This window comes from Epinephelus moara, chromosome 18 (genome assembly GCF_006386435.1).
Source record: "Epinephelus moara isolate mb chromosome 18, YSFRI_EMoa_1.0, whole genome shotgun sequence".
NCBI lineage: Eukaryota > Metazoa > Chordata > Actinopteri > Perciformes > Serranidae > Epinephelus > Epinephelus moara.
The window spans coordinates 39,227,957-39,248,256 of NC_065523.1; the positions used below are offsets into that span (position 1 = coordinate 39,227,957).

At 46.2% G+C, this 20,300-nt stretch overlaps 1 protein-coding gene across 4 annotated transcripts in view; it reads left to right on the forward strand.

Annotated features, from left to right (window-relative positions):
* Positions 1-20,300, forward strand: part of hdac5 (histone deacetylase 5) — a 62,884-nt gene that overhangs the window by 19,160 nt on the left and 23,424 nt on the right. The window contains exons 1-6 of one of the 4 annotated variants that reach the window (XM_050068411.1): positions 3,290-4,423; positions 16,404-16,487; positions 16,885-17,144; positions 17,229-17,373; positions 18,891-18,996; positions 19,707-19,840. In XM_050068411.1, coding sequence (XP_049924368.1) covers positions 4,267-4,423; positions 16,404-16,487; positions 16,885-17,144; positions 17,229-17,373; positions 18,891-18,996; positions 19,707-19,840 — 886 coding nt within the window. In that variant the 5' untranslated portion in view covers positions 3,290-4,266. Of the gene's footprint in view, positions 1-2,697; positions 4,424-16,403; positions 16,488-16,884; positions 17,374-18,890; positions 18,997-19,706; positions 19,841-20,300 lie in introns of those variants that run through there. The other 3 variants (XM_050068409.1, XM_050068410.1, XM_050068412.1) reach the window with 3 other exon arrangements.

The following is a 20,300-nucleotide window of genomic DNA, read 5'->3' on the forward strand; positions in this document are numbered from 1 at the left end:
TGAAGTGTTTTTCAAAAAATTCAAAATGGTGGAAAATCTATATAAGCGGAAGTTATGGGTTCTTGAGGCAAATGTGTTCCTCATGAGGAGAGGCATCTCTGTGCAAAGTTTCATGTCTCTACCACATACGAGGCATGAGATATGCCCATTCAAAGTTTGACATTTCAAACACAGTTGGTGGCGGTAGTGCACCGTGTTGGTAAATCTCCAATAAACCCCACAGAAGAAGTGAGTTTGGACCCAAAGCCCCAAAGCTCATACTGATACAACCCATGTTGCACCGCCATGTTTTGATTGTAGCCCAGACAAACCAAACGCTGGCTCTAGACAGAGACTTTAGTTAGCAGCCTCTCTGTGATGAGCAGCGATGAAAAAAACACTGATTTGTAATGTGAAGCACTTTATTCAAAGTTTTTACAGGTTTAACCTTTAAAACAGATCATTATGTAAACAATTCTGTTTATAAAGATCTTAAATAAGAACAATTACAGCAGACGTACTTACTCTTCCTGCAGCAGAAAGCTGAGGCTTCTGTCTTCCTCGTCATCACTTTGTATGCTCATAATGACGTCACTGCACTACAGTGTGTGCTGCAAAACCACGCAACTGACGTCTCTTTGACTGGATGGTGAAAACATTCAATCACTGCCAGGTTAGGAAACATGTTAGCATGCTCCTTCCACCACCATCAAACCTCCAAAGGATCTGAACTCCATGTAGGCTGCCACCTCATCCTCGGGCTGCAGTTTCATGGCTGGAGTCCTCCACATTGGTAACCAATGTGACCACAGGGTTTTTGTGGGTTACCCAACCCGATGAAGGACTCTGACCTCAGTACTTTTTGGTACCGACCAAAATGTGTCTCATGATGTGTTTCATCCAGTGATTTTGGGTCTTTTTATCAGCTGAGAAGCCAAACAATGAGCCAGTATGAAACACACAGGTGTCGTAGCATCAGAGAAAGTTATGACATCACGTCCACGGCTTCTGGGTGTGTAGTCTTTCTATTGACTTATGTTCACAGTCAGTTTGTTTTACAATAACCTGCGACGTTCTTGACTTATAAAATTATCTGGTCAATTGGAGTTATCGGGGTATCGCGCTGCTCAGCCTCCCTGAGAAGATTAAGTCAGGGTACGTGAAAGGAGGCGCCGACTGATTGTCGAACCTCAGATTCAGGAGGATCATGTGGATCCTTTCCTGGCCGTGGAACAGTGGACCAGCTCATCACCCTTGTAGGGCTGCTTGAGGGGTCGTGGGAGTTTGTCCATCCAGTCTACAAGCGTTTTGTGGACTTGGCGAAAGCTTATGATCGTATCCTTTGAAGAGTCTTGTGGGAGGTACTGTGTACTGAAGTCAAACACGTTCTCAGTGGTCGTCAGCCTCCGCCATTGTTGTCCCTTCTCTCTGATTCTGTTTGTGATATTCATGGACAGGATCTCGAGGTGCAGCCGGGGAGGAAGCGGTCTGGTTTAGGGACCTTAGCATTGCATTTCTGTTCTTTGCAGATGATGTGGTTCTGTTGGCTTCATCACACCGTGACCTCCAGCAGGCACCGGGGCTTTTTGAGTCAGCATCTCCAAATCTGAGGCCATGGTTCTCTGGGTTTGGAGAGAGTTACTGCCTCAAGCGAAGGAGTTCAAGTATCTCATGGTCTTGTTCATGAGTGAAGGTAGAATGGAGCGTGAGATGGATCGGCGAATGGTGCTAGACCATCATGGTGAAGACGGAGCTGGGCTAGAAGGCAAAGCTTTCTATGTACTAGTCCATCTACGTCCCAACCCTCACCTGTGGTCATGAGCTCTGGGTAGTGACTGAACTACCCTCTGTACTACTACTACTCTGTAGAGTATCTGGGCTCAGCCTTAGAGATAGGGGGAGGAGTCAGACATCTGGAGGGAGCTCGGAGTAGAGCCGCTGCTCCTTCATGTTGAGGTGGTTCAACATCTGATCTGGATCCTCCTGGTCCAGCTGGTAGGAGGCCCCGGGGCAGACCCAGAACACACTGGAGGGAGTATAGATCTCATCTGGTCTGGGAACACCTCGGGGTCCTCCAGGAGGAGCTGGGAAGTGTTGATGAGGAGAGGGACGTCTGGAGGACTTTGCGCAGCCTCAGATAAGCAGACGAAAATGGACGGACAGACAGTTGTCATATGTGTAATTTAATGACACAGTTCAAACAGGATCAAAATATTATTTATCTGTCTGTTGACTACTGAACATGTTTAATCCCAAAATAAGTTCCCATGGTGTTCCACAGGAAGGGGAGGGGCTTTCCCATCCCTCGTGTCACCAGTCTAGCATTGCAAATATAAAGTGGAACGACACCTTCTCTAACACACAGACGGGACAGTGCGGCAGCGCGAGCAGTCACAGACGCCGAGGTTCAAACATGGCTGATCTCCACCTACAGAAACTCCAACACAGAATCAGAGGAAGAGGAGGTCACAGTCCCGCCCACACGGTTTGATTGACAGGTGATCTCTGGGCAGTGCGGTGCAGAAACATGACAGCGCTGAACAGCTCCCCCTCCCCCCTCCACCACCACCACCACCACCCCACCCCAGAGCTGTAGGCTTACTGCTCTCCCTCCGTCTATTTTTATCCCCGGCTCCTCCTCCTCCCCGCCAGGCTATTTTCAGCTATAGTCCCTCCATCAACCCCCCATCTCCTGTGTTAGTAAATGCTTCTCTCCTCTCCTCTCCCCTGCCTCGTCTTTAATCTTTAAACAACAGAAGCACGCAGCAGAAAGAGGAGTGAGTGAAGGTGGACGGAGGGATGGACGGCGAAGGAGTGTTTCCTGTTTCCCTCCGTCTGCAATGTGAAGAAGAAAATAAGCTGTTGTTGACTTTCTCTTCATCCGTTTAACTTCCTTTCCACCCAGTGATCTACTTTCAGCCTCCCTCTCTGTCCTCACCCTCCTCCCTCTGCCTCAGCGTTCATTCAGCAGCTCAAAGAGCGTCACACACACACACACACACACACACACACACACACACACACTCGGCAGTGACTCTCAGACAGTGAATATTAGCCGTCTGACCAGCAGCTGTTTCTGGTCGCTGTGCAGAGCTCCACTCTGCAGCAGCCTGCCGCTCTTTGCTATGTGTTTTCAGGGATCAGAGGACAGCGTGTGATCTGTGGATGTTCATTTCTCTGGGAGGACTTTAACTCGCCACCGCTCGTCTTCCTCATTTCCTCTTTTTTTTTTTTTTTTTTGTTCATGATTATAGCGCTCTGTCCCTCTCCCTCTTTTCCTTCCATTTCCCTCTCTCTGTCATTCTCTCAGCGCTTCGTTCTAATTTTGGAAGCATGGAACCTCGGGGAGCACTCTCCCAAAGCTATTTACGTCCTCGCCTCTCCTCCTCTTCCTCCTCCTCCTCCTCCTCCTCCTCCTCCTCTCCTCTCCCTCTCCAGGAGGAGAACAGCATGAGGATCCTTTGATGCAAGCGAGCAGGGGAATTCTGCTTCTCCTCTCTGTATTTGTGTTGTGTTGTTAGCTGCGGGTGGTGGTGGTGGAGAGGTTGCAGCGAGCGATCGCTCCTCAGCATATGGAAATGCACAGGCTGAACACGGCGATGTGATTTCATCAATTACCTCCTGGTCTCCGTCTTCGCTCGTCCAGTTTGTTTGTGAAAGAGTCAGAGAGGTGTTCAGTGCACCAGAGGAAACTTTTTTCTTCCATCTGCAGCAGAGCGCTCTGCGTGGATCAGGACTCCAGGTGATGGAGGCGACCGACCACAGAGTCACATTTCAGGTCACTGCAAAGTCTGGATTTCCTAAATTTGACTCCTAAAGCTGTACGTCTTTTTTGAGTTTGATTCCTGAAGCCGAGCAGAGGGGGAGATTTGTGCAAGCTGCATCTGAGCCATCTGAACATTAGAGGAGAAGATTTTGTCCCAAGTGTCAGTGACTGGTCATCGCAGCACAAACGGAGCAGCCAAACAGCGGACGCTCCGGGAAAAGGTAGAAGGTCCCTGCAAGAATCTGCAGCTGAAACAGGATATCTCTGCTGGATTACACAATAAAAGCACAGAGGAGTTTTCTGCATTTTCTCTTTGATGGAATTTATGATCATTTTTTAATCAGTTTAAAGAACAGAAGCACAGAAAAGCTTTTAAAGTTGAAGAGCATCTTTCAGTGTCTGCCCCCCCCCACACCTGTCCTCGGCAACTTGAATCCTAAACTGAGCCATGCTGACATCGGGGGAGAAGAACTGACTGGTGTCTGTTTGTGACAAAAGAGAGCGCTGCCTCTTGTCTTGGCATGCTGTTGCATCCCACAGTGTCAGGATTGTGCGCCATGTTGCAGACCATCTATGAGACTGAGTCCTGTTTCTCCTCCACCAGCACAGACAGCCACCACCAGCCTCTGGAGCTCCTGAGCGGCAACAGGGGCTCCAGCACCGCCATGCCCACCGCCGGTGAGTCATCTCTGGGAGAGGAGAGGAGAGGTGGGGAGAGGTGGGGAGGGGGGGGGGTGCTCGATAGGGCATCAGACTGAAGGTTCAGATTCAAATATAAAAAATGTATCACTGCTTTGCAGGCTTTTATGTGTGAAGAAGTCTTTTGCTCACCTTTCCATGTTATGTTTTAGTGTGGTTATGAAAGAAGGATGTGTGTGTGTGTGTGTGTGTGTGTGTGTGTGGGCGCTCAGAGGTTTTGTTGTTGAATCGGATGTGTTGTCTGAGACATGAGGCGAAGATACAGCGTGCAGTGAAAGGGACAGGAGCACGCCGCTGCTCTCAACACAACAGGAAGTTAGTTATTGTAGTTTGACCTGCTTATTAACACGGTCAGCAGTTTAAGCTGCAGCAGCGTCTGTGACACACAGATCATGGAGGTAATTAAGTTACTTTAAAAGCCCTCAGCACCAGACTGCTGCACCCTTGATTCAGGACTGCTTCTCATCGTCAAATCTTAACACAGACATGTTGCACATATTTTTAAATTCAGTGTGACTTTATCTTTCTGAGGATCTCATCCTCTCTGACGTCCATCACAGATAAACTTGTGCAAGTCTGCACTTGCATCTGAACTTAAGTTTCCTTCAGTATCAAAGGTATTTCAGTGAAATGTCTCCACATTAATGTGTGCACTGCAAACAGGTGCTGCTGGTGGATAATTCGGCATCAAGTTGTAGCTCAGAGCTAACTCGCTGCATCCACAGCAACATAATAATTCCTGTTTACATCCTCCAAAGCCCCTAAATTTAACACATCAATTATAGGACTATACTTCACTCACAGGATGACATTTTGTGTTATCTGTCAGTCCCCCTTTGTTTAAGTTGAATTTTCTTGCATCCCTCTGGCAAGCGAAGAATCCAAAAATTGGAGAATTCTTGATGAACTGACTGGAGCTGAACAACAGCGACACTAAATCAAACATAAAAATTCTTACAACTCGTGCAGAGTAATCCGAGTCTCATTCATCCAGTCAGTACTTTACAAACAGCCCTGTCTGAGAGCAACTAAACTTAAAGCCAGACTTCACTGACAAAAGCACTAATTTTACCTGACTGAACACAGGAGCTGCTGGTCTATAGCTGCCCCTGTCAGTTTTGCTTGGTGTAGCTATGCTGTTGTGAAACGTGGCTTTCTCAATAATTTCTTGGATTCTTTGTTCACTCTGGATGCGTGAAAGAAATACAAAGGTTTGTTCGATTCAGTCACACTCAGGTTGGTTTGCCCCCTCAGTGCAGTTCATTTGTGCAGGTGTGAACACACCAAAACAACCGGATCGAGACCTTCTTGAAGAGGTGGTCTCAGTCCGGTTCCAAAGGAACTCTGGTGCGGTTGGTTTGTGGTGAGAAGGTGTTCCGACCTGGATGTGAAGCAACTGCAGTCACATGACACATTGTTTGGGTTAAACATGAGCATGTTACAGTCCTGGAGGATTATTAATGTGCACCTCCTCCTGTACTGCCTTAATATGCACATTCAGCACATCCAATGCATCAAAACATTGTTTTCTAGTTGGAGCCGCGCCTCGTTTTCAAACTGTATGGTTTGACTAAAATGAACAATGACAGCAATATAGTCCACGATGAGCAGCGCTAAAATCAACCTGCGTAGTTGTCCCTCCATTGTGACATTAGAAAGTGTCACATTTATCTTGCAAGTGTACTCTTCTTCAACGTTTTGCTTTACTTCCTGGATTTTTCCCACATGGAAATTCTGACCAATCAGAGCAGCTTTCTCACACAAGGCATTTGATCTGGTCCTCTTGTAAATGCTGCCGTGAGAACACGAACCAACTCTAGGCAATTATACAACTTTGGAACAACATGAGTCCCTGATTCAGACCAGAGGAGACCACTCTAGGGCTGACAGGATCCCTAGATACAGATATTTGCCTGTGTTAAAAACCAGTGGACATATGGTTAATATTTTTAAATTGTACCCAGGGTGACGGAGGTGTTGATGCAGTAAAAACTACATATAGATGAACCAGTTGCTCTCGAAGCAAAGTAGATCCATAAAGCACAAAATCTCCTCAAAACTTTCTAGGATTAAAAGGGCAAGAATGCTTCAGGCGCTGCTCCTTAAATCACACGCGCTCGTGATTTCCTGTAAAATTCCATCCCTGCTGTACACAGCTCCTCATCTGTTTATGGATAACCTTTATTTGGGAACTTTTTGAGACTGTGAAGAACAGTTTTGGATCACAGAGCCGTGAGTGTTGACTGCTGAGGACCTTTATCTTTGCTCTGATTATTGATTGATTCAGGTGATTTATTGAAACACACATGTAGAGTGCGAGCGCAGAAACTCAGTGGCTTTTGTTGGTGTTCAACCTGTGGACTTGTTGTTACAGTCCAGTCTGCTGAACACAATGAGGTGAGCCGGGTTTGGAGCGTGGCTCGATGCCTGCAGGTTGTTAGCTGGTACAAGCAGGACGTGCGTTCACACTAATCTTCTTTTCTGCTGCATTTACAGTGTTGGCTCAGTGGCTAGCTCAGGTCAGTGTGTGTGGTCAGACTTAAAGAAATACCTCACCCCCCATATGACCTGAAATCCATCAGTAAAACAGCCTCTGGTGGACAAAGAATCCAAAAACTGAGAAATTCTTGATGAAACAGGGACCTTGTATAATAACTGCAAAACTCGTGCAGAATAATCCACGTCTCATTTATCAAGTCCTGCGCTCAGTTCTTCACGGACAGACAGACCTCTCTGACAGGAAACGGAACGCTAAACTCAAAAATGTTCACAGCCACAAAAACACTGATTTTACCTCACTGAACACTGGAGCTGCTGGTCTACAGCTGCTTTCATCAGTGAGGTAGTTTGTGTTATTGTGTGACTTTGGTGTATCTGAACTAACACCAACTACTGAACTCATGGAGGCAGCTATAGACCAGCAGCTCCTGTGTTCACTGAGGTAAAGTTAGTGTTTTTGTCAGTGGAGTCCGGCTGTGAAGAGATCATAGTTGAGTTTCTCTTTTTAGGTCAGTTTTAAATTGTTAAGTTTTAGTGAAAAGTTGTGTTTTTGAAGCACTGAACACAACTGGATGAATGAGACTCGGATTTTACTGCATGAGTTGTGTGAGACTTTGTAAATGGATGTTTTGATTTAGTTTTGCCGGTGTTAAACGTGGACCTCAATGACTTATGTTCATCAAGAATGTTCACCTTTTTTGGATTCTTCGTTCACTGTGGAGGCATGAGAGTTTTCTTGAGTAATTAATACAAAAATAATTATTTGGAGGGGTGAAATTTTCAGTTTCACAGATTGTCACAGAGACGATGTGTCCTTTGCAGTAGCTTGTGTTTACGCATATTAGCGTGTGTTGCTCAAAGCATACGGCTCAAAGTTTCTTGTGAAGTTGATTCCATGTTATACGCATCAGTCTGCATGTCATGTATGTTGCATGTGGCTGCATGCACTGAACCGTGACCCCTGTACTGTGGCTGTTTGTCGCTGTTACACTGACTAGGTCATCGCCACAGCTTTGCACTGCGCTCATAGGGCAGTTGATATTGGACTTAGTTGTGATGCCCAACCTCCAGTTTCCCCTGGTTAGCGCTGTTAGCTTAGTTAGCATTATTAGTGCTGTTAATGGAGTTAGCAACATTAACTGCTAGCCACCAGCTCAGCCACCTCCATATTGAGGACTGTGTGCTACAACTCATATGCTGCGAATTTCACATGGATCCCAGAGTTAGCACTGCTAGCTGCTAGCTAAGCCACCTCCATATTAAGATCCATATGTAGACAGCTTATATGCTACGTATTTCACAGACCATTAGGTGCTAGCCACCAGCTCAGCCACCTCCATGTTGAGAACCATGTGCAGACAACACCTACCCATTAAATTTTGAGTAGCTATAATTGCAGCTGGAGCAGCTACATGACCCGCCCTCTGGCTGTATGACTAGCCCACCATACGGACACGTCAGTCCACCATCAGCCCCCTTTGCTCCTTGGCCTGGAAGCAAAAGTCCCGACAAAAGTTAACTAGCTATAAAGTACTACATTAAAAGAGAGGTGGTTGAGGTTAGGGTAAGGGTAATGGAAAGGCTACACATTTGTTGTATTATGCTAATGCTAACTTAGCAATTAGCAAACGTTAGCTGTGAAATATTACGTTAAAAAAGAGGTGGTTAAGGCTTAGAGGATAATGTGAAGGCTACACCTCATTATGTATGCTCAAGCTAACTTAGCGATTAGCTAGCAATGAAGTAGTGTTAAAAGAGACCTGGTTAAGGTTAGGGTAAGGATAATTTGAAAGCTACATCTCGATACTTATGTTATTGCTAACTTAGCTATTAGCTAACATTCGCTATGAAGTATTACTCTAATTGAGAGGTGGTTAAGATTAGGGTATTCAATACAACATAGCGCTGTAGCAGGGTTCAGATAGCCGCCATGTTGACAGGTTTGTCTTGTAAAAGTGGTGGGTGTGGTTTGTAGGGGCGTGTCGTGTACGCTACAAACTGAATGTGTCTGCAGCCATACATGTTTCCTGAATTTCGCACAGGGCCTGAGTTAGCTCCGTTAGCTGCTAGCTGCTGCTCAGAAACCTCCATGTTGAGAACTGTGTGCAGACAACTCTGGATGTCACACAGAGCCCTGTAAACAGTACGAACACTGACTGTGTAACTGATTGGACCAGATGTTGTCAAAGACATGAAGCCTGGTGTAACAACAGACATCATCAGCTGTGAATGACCTACAGTCTGCCAGCCCATAATACTTCTGACCCACCCTCTGTCTCTATAGCAACGCTACACATGTGACTGCTCCCTCTCTGTAAGCTTCTAATTTGTCTAAAGTACACACAGCCATTATACTATTTTTACCTCCCTCTGCTGCTCTGTCTTTTCTCTCCTCCCCTCCGTCTCTCCCTCTCTTCGGGCTTTTTTTAGTGTTTTGCAGGGCTGATGTCATCGCGCCTATTTTCTGTTAGCGCCGCACAGCGAACAAGACAGAGACAGGGAGAGGAAGAGAGGGAAGAGAAAAGACGAATATTGGTTTCCAGAAATACCTCCGAGCAGCAGCAGCAGCAGCAGCAGCAGCTCTGTGAAATCACAGCGACTGAGATGGAGACAAAGAGACAAAAGTCATCAAACTACACATCAAACTACACACCTCCTCTGTGTCTTTATGACCCAGACCTTTATTCATACCAGTTGACAATCTGAGAATGTTAGAGACGGCCAATTTAATCATTGGAAACATGAAGTCAAGACTTTCCAGGTAGCCAAAATCACCTGGCCCAGCATCTGGCCGAGACTCGGCATAAATGGCGCTCTAGACCTTGCTGCCAATGCTGTCATCACTGGGCCCTTATCAAAAATCACCGGACCCAGCATCGGCCCAAACTCTGCACGCTGGATGAAATTAGCCGGGCTGTGTCCGGTTGCCTAACTCAGCTGAGACTCGGCATGAAGGAGGCCCCAGAATTGGTCCAGATCATTTGGCCCGATTCCGGTTGCCGACCCTGCCATCACTGGGCCATCATCAAAAATGACCTGGCCCAGCATCGGCCCAAACTTGGCATGTTGAAAGCAATAAGACAAGACACATTTAGTTTCCCGACTTTGCTGAGACTCAGCATCAATGGCGTAAGAGACTCGGGCCATGTTCAGACACACATATAGAGACCAACGCATAGAGCAGCGTTCACAAATGCCTCGTCATTTTGCCGTTTGCAACAGCGTTCGTAATCTCCAACTGGCGACATAAAACTTTTTTTTTTTTGTTGTGGCAAAGATGTTAGCGGAAACTCTGTGGCGTACCCGGCTGGCTAGGGTTGCAGCTATATACCGGTTTCAAGGTATACAGGTATAGGTTCATCTTGACTTATAGTAATAACTCAGAAATATTGTAATACCGTGAATCATGTTATTTTCTGTCATCGTACTGTGAAAATCTCACATCATGTTAATCCTATGGCTGGCAGCTAGCGGCTGGCGGTGAGCAGCTGGTCCCCGCTTTGCTGCGGTCCAAAACAGACGGCTCTTTTCTACCTCTATGGCAGTTTTGGCGACACCTCTTGCGTCGTACTGGGCTGATTGCGATATCGTGACCATATCTGTGCAACAACTGTAGTTACAAATGACAGAAATCCACCAAGCACACAAACAACAGTGTTTTCCATGAAGACACTCATCAAAGTTTGGTTGAGAGCTGCAGGCAGGGTGAAAATTAAAGGAGGTGGCCGCCTCCTTTTTCTCTCTGCAGGAAAAACCCTCCATGTTTGAACTTATTGATTAAATTAGGTTTGACTTTGCTTAGTTTTTTTTAGTTTTCTTGTACTTTAGACTCGTCAGCTGGTCTGAGTTTAAACTTGAAAAGTTGGTGAAATGTGTCGTTAGAAACGTCCTCAGACTGGACAAACTGGATGCAGTGTTTTTACTGCTGCAGTGAGCTGAAGTCAGTTTTAAACCAACACGACTGACTGAGATGTTGCCTCTTTGTCACACTGTACGTTTGTGTGTGTGTGTGTGTGTGTGTGTGTGTGTGTGTGTTTACCAGACTATAAATGTCTTCAGTTTGACGTCAGACGCTGGCTGCTGTGGAATGCTGCACTCTTGCCAAACTGACTGTTGCACACACACACACACTCACACAGGGACAGTGTGTGTGTTGTAGTGGAGGGGGAGACACGTGCGTCACAGTCAAACGCCAGAATATTTGTTTAGGTAATTTAGATGTGAGTGGCTGCACACACACGCTCTCAGTTTTGGGTTTTGAATCGGCCTCAGTGAGTGAGCTGAACGCTCACAGTGAGTGTGAGTGTGTGTGAGTGTGTGTGTTCAGTCTTTATCCAGAATAAGACGACGGAGGTGTAACGGTGGATTTGAATGAGTAAAGTCGGTGTTCCTCTCTCAGGTTGGGACTAAAGTCAGCTCAGATTTGAAGTGATGAAATCTTTCCTGCTCTAAGTCGTCACAATCCTCCGTAATGAGCTCGGCCTAATTGTGACTGTTGGTGTTTGATGAGCTTAGAGTCCACGTGGGCCGCGGGAGCAGAGAGCAGGAGCTGACCAATCAGAGCCGCCCTGTAGAGACGGGTCACAGGTCAGACTACACCGTAGCTTCTTCCTAATTGAATTTCCTCTTTGGCTGGCAGACAGCTGAGAGCCTGACATCCCAACACTGATCCAATAGCAGAGAGGTCAGCTGAGGCCAGGAGAGCAGAGGCAGGTCAGGGTCGCTGCCGCCCTGCTGAAGGGCACGTCGACAAGTGCTGCAGACCACCCCACATATAGATCTGTGTCTGTCTGTCTGTCTGTGTGTTAACCTGTAGCAGCTGAGATGACAGAGTGACACTGAGTGTTAGCGTCAGCCTATGCATGTAAACACTGAAATAACCCCACACAGGAAGTGTTCGTTCATCCACCTAAGTTTATACACTTTTGAATTTTGCACAAAAAACATGACTCTCAGCAGAGCTGGAAGAGTGAGAACAAAATGCAACAAGTGCAGTGGGAACAGACTTCAGGCCAACACACACACCGGCACCAAAAGGCACGTGTTAAATTAGTCGCCCCTATTATTTCTATGTACAGTCTGACGCTGGGGACTCATGGACGCACCGCCCCACGACGCTTAAAGCCACTGTCCGATCACGAGCCTCACTGCCTCTGAGCATTTTTTTTTTTTTTTTTTTTTACTTTCTCGTGCTCTGCTTGTTCGTACCAGCTCCCGTAGCAGCTCAACTCTCCTCCTTACCGTGGATGTATAAAGAGCAAAAAGAGAACTCTGTTGGTGTCTCTTGTTTGATGAAGAAAGGTTGAGGAGAGACTTAGGCCCAATCCCAATACCCCCCCTTGTCCACGACCCCTTGGCCCTCAAAATGAAGCAACGAAGGGTAGGGGTAGAAATCTTTCCCTAGGAATTGGGACACCACTCACTACGTCACCGCGTCGGTTACGTTCACACATAGGTAACTATTTTAAACAGGAAGCTGCGAGCCATCTACATTTCCAACCGGCATCTACAATGGAGTCTCCAGTTGAGTTCATCCTACCGATCGCGTTTGCCGCATTCATCATGCTTCGTTTGATGAACGACAGACAACAGGGGACTTCTGCTAGCTAGCTAAGCAGCTAACATTACGAGGCAGCATAGTTATACTAGCTGGCGTGTTATCGTAATGTGAAAAGTCCGACAAATTTGCAGAACAGGACAGATGACAGACGCCAGATAGTGCGAGCTAGCTAACAAGCAACTTGACGGCGGTAACATTAGCTATGTATGAACTTTTTTCCCCGTCTCTTGCTCAGTGGTAGCCATGGCGACGTCTACCCCTCGCTGGCAAGTCAGCATCTGAAATCCCTCGCTCCGAAGGGCTAGTTTCATACCCACTACCCCTCGTTATGCCCCCTACCCCTACACGCAAAAAGGAATTGGGACACCACTACCCCTCGCGGGAACACGCAAATGTAGGGGTAGGGCTAAGGGGGGTATTGGGACGGGCCCTTGTTTTTGAGGTTGAGAAATATCTTAAATTAAACGACCCACATTCCCATCGTCATAAAGATAGTGGTAAAAAAGATACGTCCTGGTGAGCCACAGCTCTGGAGATCAGCTCCTCAGGTGAGAAATAAAGTCAGATTAGTGCTCGTCCACACATGATCTGAAGCTAACGCAGAGGTGGAGGAAGCACAGATCTTTTAGTGTGTGGTCTTTAGATGACGCACTGCAGCGCAGTGCTTCCTGTTGGTGTCAGGGGGCGGCACTTGCCCGTCATACGAAGACGCCAGTGTCTTTTCTGTTGTTTGATGCTCTTTTAACGATGTGCTGATGTTCAGGGCAGACACCTTCTGATTGGTCGGTTGATGTGCTCTTGTCCGACCAAATTCTCATTGGTTGGACAGTTCCTGGTGTTTCTTTCATAAGACTGTGTGTCCACCAAGGTGTTTTTTTTCTAGCTGAAAACACTGAGCTGGGAGTGTGAGATAGCTGTAGGCTGAAGGCATTATGTTTGGGGTCATCTGTCCAAGAACACCTTGAGGGAATTTCTTCAAATTTGGCACAAACGTCCACTTGGACTGAAGAATAAACTGACTAAAACTGTTTGTGGACTCAACCAAACCAACCTGTCGTAACAAGTACTTGCTCTGGACGATGGGAAGTTTAATGCATGTAGGGTTGTGGGTTCAGTATTGATCCCATATCCATCGTCGTACTTGGTCTTTGTCCCGCCTCTCCTCCACTGTGATTGGACGGCCTGACTCATAATGTTTGCATCACAGAAGTGAATGGAAATATGCAACAATTCACATTTTGTTATGCAGAAAATGTGCATTAGGTTTGATGGAAACTTGACTACAGAGTGTGTGAAGAATGTTCATGAGAGACACAAGTTTCAAAAGTTTCAAAACACACTCAGCATCTACCAGACACACCCACACAGCACAGTTACAGCCGGACTGTCCCTGAACACAACACTTTACAGACTGAAGCTTTAATGAAGCTGAAACATTTGAAGTGATGGTGATGAATTTTGGCCTTGGTGAGTTTCCATATCTGTTATTGAGCTAACGTCACTGTGGAGCCTGAAGCAGGAAATCAGTATTAATCTGTCACTGATTAGCCCACAAATCCAGATCAGTCGGAGGCGCTGCGTTTGTCACTGACGGAGAGGAGGGATGTGTTTTCTGTTTCTGGACTGCAGCAGGCTTTTCTCTCTCTCTGCTATAAATATGTCCAGTTAACGTGCGCAGGGATCAATGATGAGGATTGACTGATCACCCAGCACCAGTAAATCAGCAAAAATAGTAAAAGTTGTAAAAAAAAGGATGAAATTATTTTTCTGGAGCTGATGACGGTGGTAGCGAAAGTGTGAGTTATCTCCCTTCTTCTCATCTCTGTTGAGAGTTGCATACGTGCAGTACAGGTCGGGAACTCATGAGAAAATGGCGGCGTATAAAGAAAGGTTGAAAATTAGCACCAGCCACCTGATGAATACCTGCGAGATTTGCTTCACTCATCAGCTGGAAGAAAGAAACAATGTTCACATATTGAGTGGCGTCGATTTCCAACTCTGTTGAAAAGACAGTTTATGAGCTGAAGCTGAACAAAAATACAAAATAAAAAAATACGCAGCTCTAAAACACGTAATGTGTTTATCTGAATGGTGTCAGAGAACGAAGGCAAAACTCCGTCTGTGCATCGCTCAGTTTGACACAAGTTTGAGAGCAAAAAGCCAACGTCAGTGTGTTGTAGTAAGATGTCAGCAGGTCACAGAGCACATCGCGGTAATTAAGATTTATATTTACCATTTTGGATATGTATGAGTGTTTGTTACTTTGCTTCTATGACTTAAATAAAGATAAAACACGACAGTTAACGTCAGTCTTTGTTGTTATTTGATAACCACTAATAATATTCACTGATAACGATTTCTGACCAGCATTAATGTTTTTGTTACCATATCTTGCAGTGTCCTTCAGCCTAGCCAGTGTTGGGCAGTAACGCGTTATTAGTAACGCCGTAAGTTTTGGCAGTAACTAATAGCCTACTCTAAGGTGTTAGTTTTTAAATTCAGTAACTCAGTTACCTTAACCAACGGTGCATTACTCCGTTATTTTTGGCCAGGTTTTAAAACAACCCGCAGCATGCAGTATTCCTTCACAAACTGAAGTTCGCTTTCACTAAAACATTTTAGCCCTAACAATAAAAGATAGTCAAGTCAGATAGAGGTATATGAACAATTGACCTATGGCTAAGCCACGCCCCCCTCCACTCACCTGGACAAACTATCAACATTCAGTGAGCGGCGCTATGGCAGATGTCACAGTACACGGCATTTCACAGGAGGCAACTGATGATTTTTGGGGACATAACGATCAGATGTCATTGAGAAGTAACCAAAAGGGCCTAAACTACGCATTGGAGGGATATATTCATCATTTTATTGTTGAGAAGGTCGATGAAAAGCTTAAATTACAAGCCAAAATTTACAGGTCACAGTGTACGCTTGTGAACCGCATCTGGTTGCCGTCACCATCAAAGACAACAAGTTAAAGTGCCACTGAAGTTAAGGTTTTTGGCTCAGAATATGAGAAAAGGATAACGGCCTTTTTACCATCTTTACCAAGAGTGTCTCTCCGTTAGTTTGGTGCTACAGTATTTACACTGAATCATTCAGCATAACGTTTGCCAACCTTTGTTATCTCTGCCATTACAGATAAGTTAATGAAGCTAAGCTCCAGAAGTTAACGTTAGCTTAACTAGAGCCCTTTGGACAACAGCTAACAATGATGTACGATCACCAAAGTACAAAACTAGAACAAAATAGGCTAATGAACTCCCAGCAAACAAGGTGACATGATGAACAACGCAGCTAGGAGCTAACGTTAGGCTAACTTTAGCTAACGTTAGCTAGAGATGTTAAAGATAACTTTATATTTCTTTCCAGCAAAGTGACAATATGTTGCCTCAAACACAATGTTGACTTACCTTAGAACAGATGTAGACATCATTGATAATCTTATTCACGTTGAGTTGATGTTGTGGTCTAACGTTACCACACAACTTAACTAAAAAGTTACTTTTCTCAGTAACGCATTACTTTTTGGTTTAAGAAACTGAGTTACTAACTGAGTCACTTTTTAATGAAGTAACTAGTAACGGTAACTAGCTACGCTAACTACATGTTAGGCTAACTCCCATTGTTGCTGATGGCAACAGTAGGGTAAGTCAATACTAGGCTAATGCTAGTCTCGTGGTTATTTTTAGGTGTCAGGACGCTGTGTTCCTCACCTCTTCCACTATCACAGCTCATATGAATGAAATGAGAACTCTGTGTGTGTGTGTGTGTGTGTGTGTGTGTGCGCGTGCGTGTGCGTGTGAGTGTGTGTGAGATGAATGATGTAATAGTCTGACAACATTTTCCAGACTAATCGATGGCTCTGTTTCTGTCTCTCTGTCCTGTGTCCTGCAGTGGAGGTGAAGAGCAGCCTCCCGTCGGGGATGCAGAGTCCCGTAGGAACAGCCAGCGAGCAGCGAGGAGGAGGCGGGGAAGGAGGTGAGTCTTTGATGGGGGAGGCCATATCTCAGAAGGGCGGTTTGATGTAGTGGGTTTATTACATCCTAAAAGTGGATCAGTGGACTGTCTAAGGGCCCGTACACATGCTGCGTCTTTAACCGCCTGGAAAACACGGGGTTGGTGCTGGGTGCTACTCTTGTTCCTTTTCTGTGCCTGTGTTTTTATAAAGCGACATTATCCTGCAGAAACCTTTGCCAGGTCACATGGGAAACTTTTTAGAAAATAAATTATAGTTCAATGCTAAAACTTCAACCAAAAGTTTGGATTTGAATACATGAGGAACCTTAAAGAAATAATGACGCTGCTGTTTAAGGTGAACAAACAATCAGTGATGTCACCAGTATGTCTGACCTGTTGTCTGTATCTGTTTTCCCAGGTGGGGGTCCAGGTGAAGGCCCAGGAGGAGGAGGTGGAGGAGGAGGCCCAGTAGATCTGCGGACTGAGCCCAGGGTGGGCTCTCTGTCTGCAGGGGTGGCAGCGGTGGACACAGCCATGAGGGAGCAGCAGCTCCAGCAGGAGCTCGTTCTGCTCAAACAGCAGCAGGAGCTCCAGAAACAGCTGCTGTTCGCCGAGTTCCAGAAGAAGCACGAAGTGCTGACAAGACAGCACGAAGTCCAGCTGCAGGAGCACCTGAAGGTAGGCCGACAGGTGTCCGCTCACCGTACCTGGCTTCAGCTTCCTGCGCTGGTGGTCAGCTCGGTAACATGTGTGTGTTTGAAGCAACAACAGGAGCTGCTGGCGGCGAAGAGGCAGCAGGAGCTGGAGCAGAAGAGGAAACTGGAGCAACAGAGACATGAGGAGCAGGAGAAACATCGACTGGAGCAACAGCTGCTGCTGCTGAGGAACAAGGAGAAAGGCAAAGAGAGTACGTTCCTCTGATACTGCTGCTGTTAACATCACGTCTGGCTCTGTCTCCGTCCCTGTCGCTACATTAAACTTGTCTCACATGGCCAGACCTTTGTCGACACACGCGGAGATTTAATGCCAGCACTCGCCTCTCCACGTGATGTTCCACCAAAATGAGTTCCTTCCCAACACTTTTTTGCATGAGCAGCATCGCTGCATCCTGGGCTTAGCTCCGCCCCGATGACTCTGATTGGTTTAAAGAAATACAAACAACTCAGAGTGTTTTTATGCCTCCGCACTGGTGAAAGCCGTGAACAGAGGCATGATGTTTTTGGGTTGTCTGTCTATCTGTCCGTCCCATTCTCACAGGCACGATATCTCAAGAATGCTTGGAGGAAATTTCTGTAAATTTGGCACAAACGTCCACTTTGAGTCTACAATAAACTGAGAATTTGGTGGTCAAATGTCAAAGACGCTGTGACCTAGCACCTGTATAATGGAAGGAAATATCTTAAGAATGCGCGGTGGAAATTTCTTTCAACTTGGCACAAACGTCCACTTTGACTTAGTGATGAACTGATTCGATTTTGGTGGTGAAAGGTGAAAGGTAGAGGTTGCTCTGTCTCATTCTTGTGAACACGATATCTGTAGAACACCTTGAGGGTGTTTCTTTGATCATCAAAATCTAATCACACATTTGTGCCAAATTTGAAGGTCGCTGTGTATCCGTTTCACTCTCCTAGAGGTTTCCACAAATTTGGTTCAAACATCTACTTTGACTTACAAATGAACTGATTGGATTTTGATGGTCAGAGGTCAAAGACACTGTGACCTTGCGTCCATCCACTACTCGTGAACACGATATCTCAAGAGTGACCCGAGGAAATTTCTTTAAATTTGGCACAAATGTCCACGTTGACTTAGTGATAAAATGATTTGATTGTGGTGGTCATTTGACCTGACGTTAGCTGCGGTGGCCGATCATGTAACTGCCGGTCAGAGCATAAAGACACCCGCAGTCCACAGGATCAAGTCACACAGTCTGTTTCTATCTTTGAATATTACAGTGAGCGAAAGACTTAAAGTGTGTATTAGAAGTTTGTGTGTTTTATCCTTCAAAGGAGTGTGCACTTTTGTTTGTGTGTGCACGCATGTGCGTCTTTTGTGGCCGTAATGATAATTAAGAGAAACTCTGCAGATCTTTGAAGACATCCTAAACTTAGTGACAACAAAAACTCCGTCACTGAGATGGAGAGATTTCTCTCCTCCCTCCGCTCCCCCACAAACGTCCCATTTCAGCGACACTCCCAAACGCCACACACCCCTGTGGCTAATCGCCGCAGCACCAGATTTGGTGTAAAGCAACCTTAGTGTGGAATTTTAATGGGTTCAGCCAGACCTTCTCCAGCGCTGGCACAACCCGACGTAGGTCTGGCTCTGTGAGACTAATCACTACCATGCTGTGCACATGTTTGCTGTGTGTGTCTATACAACATGGCCGCCGTCCTTTGCTGACTCTCTGCTGTGTTTCTGAAGGTGCCATCGCCAGTACAGAGGTGAAGCTGAAGCTGCAGGAGTTCCTCCTCAATAAGAAAGAGCCCGGCATCGGCGGACTGAACCATTCCTTCTCCCCAAAGTGCTGGTGAGGCCTGCAGAGACATCAACCTGTCGCATCACTGAAATATGATATACTGACCCGAGACGGGTTTTGTGACTCATCGTTCACGCCAACTCGCCTCCTTACAAGCGCTCAGGACTGCTTCCTTGTTTACTGCCATCAGCACATTCGTCATGTAATTGCAGCCTTTCAAAATATGTGGGATACGTACGAATTTAGGTGCGTTACTTTTCATGGGGAAACAAACAAACAAACAAACAGTTTGTTAGATCAGCCTTATTTTGTTGGTGCGTCGTGTCTCCATGGCGCTTTAAGACGCTCGTCCTGCTACTTTACGCACGTGCAGTGAGATAAAAAGGTGCTAATCTCGGGGCATCGACCTGAACTCTGCGTCAACTGTGAAAGAGCCAGACAGAAATTTCTGACAACTTCTCCTGCAGCTGATTGGACCACGATGGGTCCTCACTTCCTGCGGCTCACTGCTGCAAACGATGCCTGATGAAGATGAAATTTGGTCCGACTCTAAAATGCGTCATGCGGCTCAAAGGTCGGGTCAGAAACAGGCTCAGATCGTTGTACAGGATGTACAGGAGAAGGATTCTGGGAAATGTAGGAAGTGACTAAATGAAGTTCATGAAGCAGGTCGTCAGAAAATGACTTCATTGAAACACTTTATATTCTGAAAGGATTTACCAGACGGATAACTCAGTGTGTGTGTGTGTGTGTGTCTTCAGGGGTGCCCAGCACACCTCCCTGGAGCAGGGCTCTCCTCCGCAGAGTAACACCCCAGGAACTCCTCCCTCCTACAAACTGCCCCCACTGCTGGGGAACTACGAGGGCAAAGACGACTTCCCGCTCCGCAAGACAGGTAGGACACACACACAGACAGAGGGAGGACGTGTGTGTGTGTGTGTGTGTGTGTGTGTAGTTTGACGAAGAATTATGTGGAGGAGGTGGAGTGTGGTGTGTTTCTGTATATGTGTGTGTGTGTGTGTGTGTGTGTGTGTGTGTGTGTGTGTGTGTGTGTGTGTGTACGAGTGTGCAAGTGTGAGTCACTTTGAGTCTGACTCACCAGAGAAGAGGGAGCCTTAACAAGACACACACAGACACACACACACACGGTTACAGATATAACTGATAGCATGTGAAAGCATTTCTCCGAACACGTCAATACAAAGCGAGGAGGTCAGGACAGGACAGACCAGACGTCAGAGGAAAACTTTAACATCGCACATTTACACGTTTCATTCGCATCATATCGGCGTTTCTGAAGTGACGTAGTGATGATGTCATCAGGTGGTGGAGAGGATGGTGGATGACGTGACACC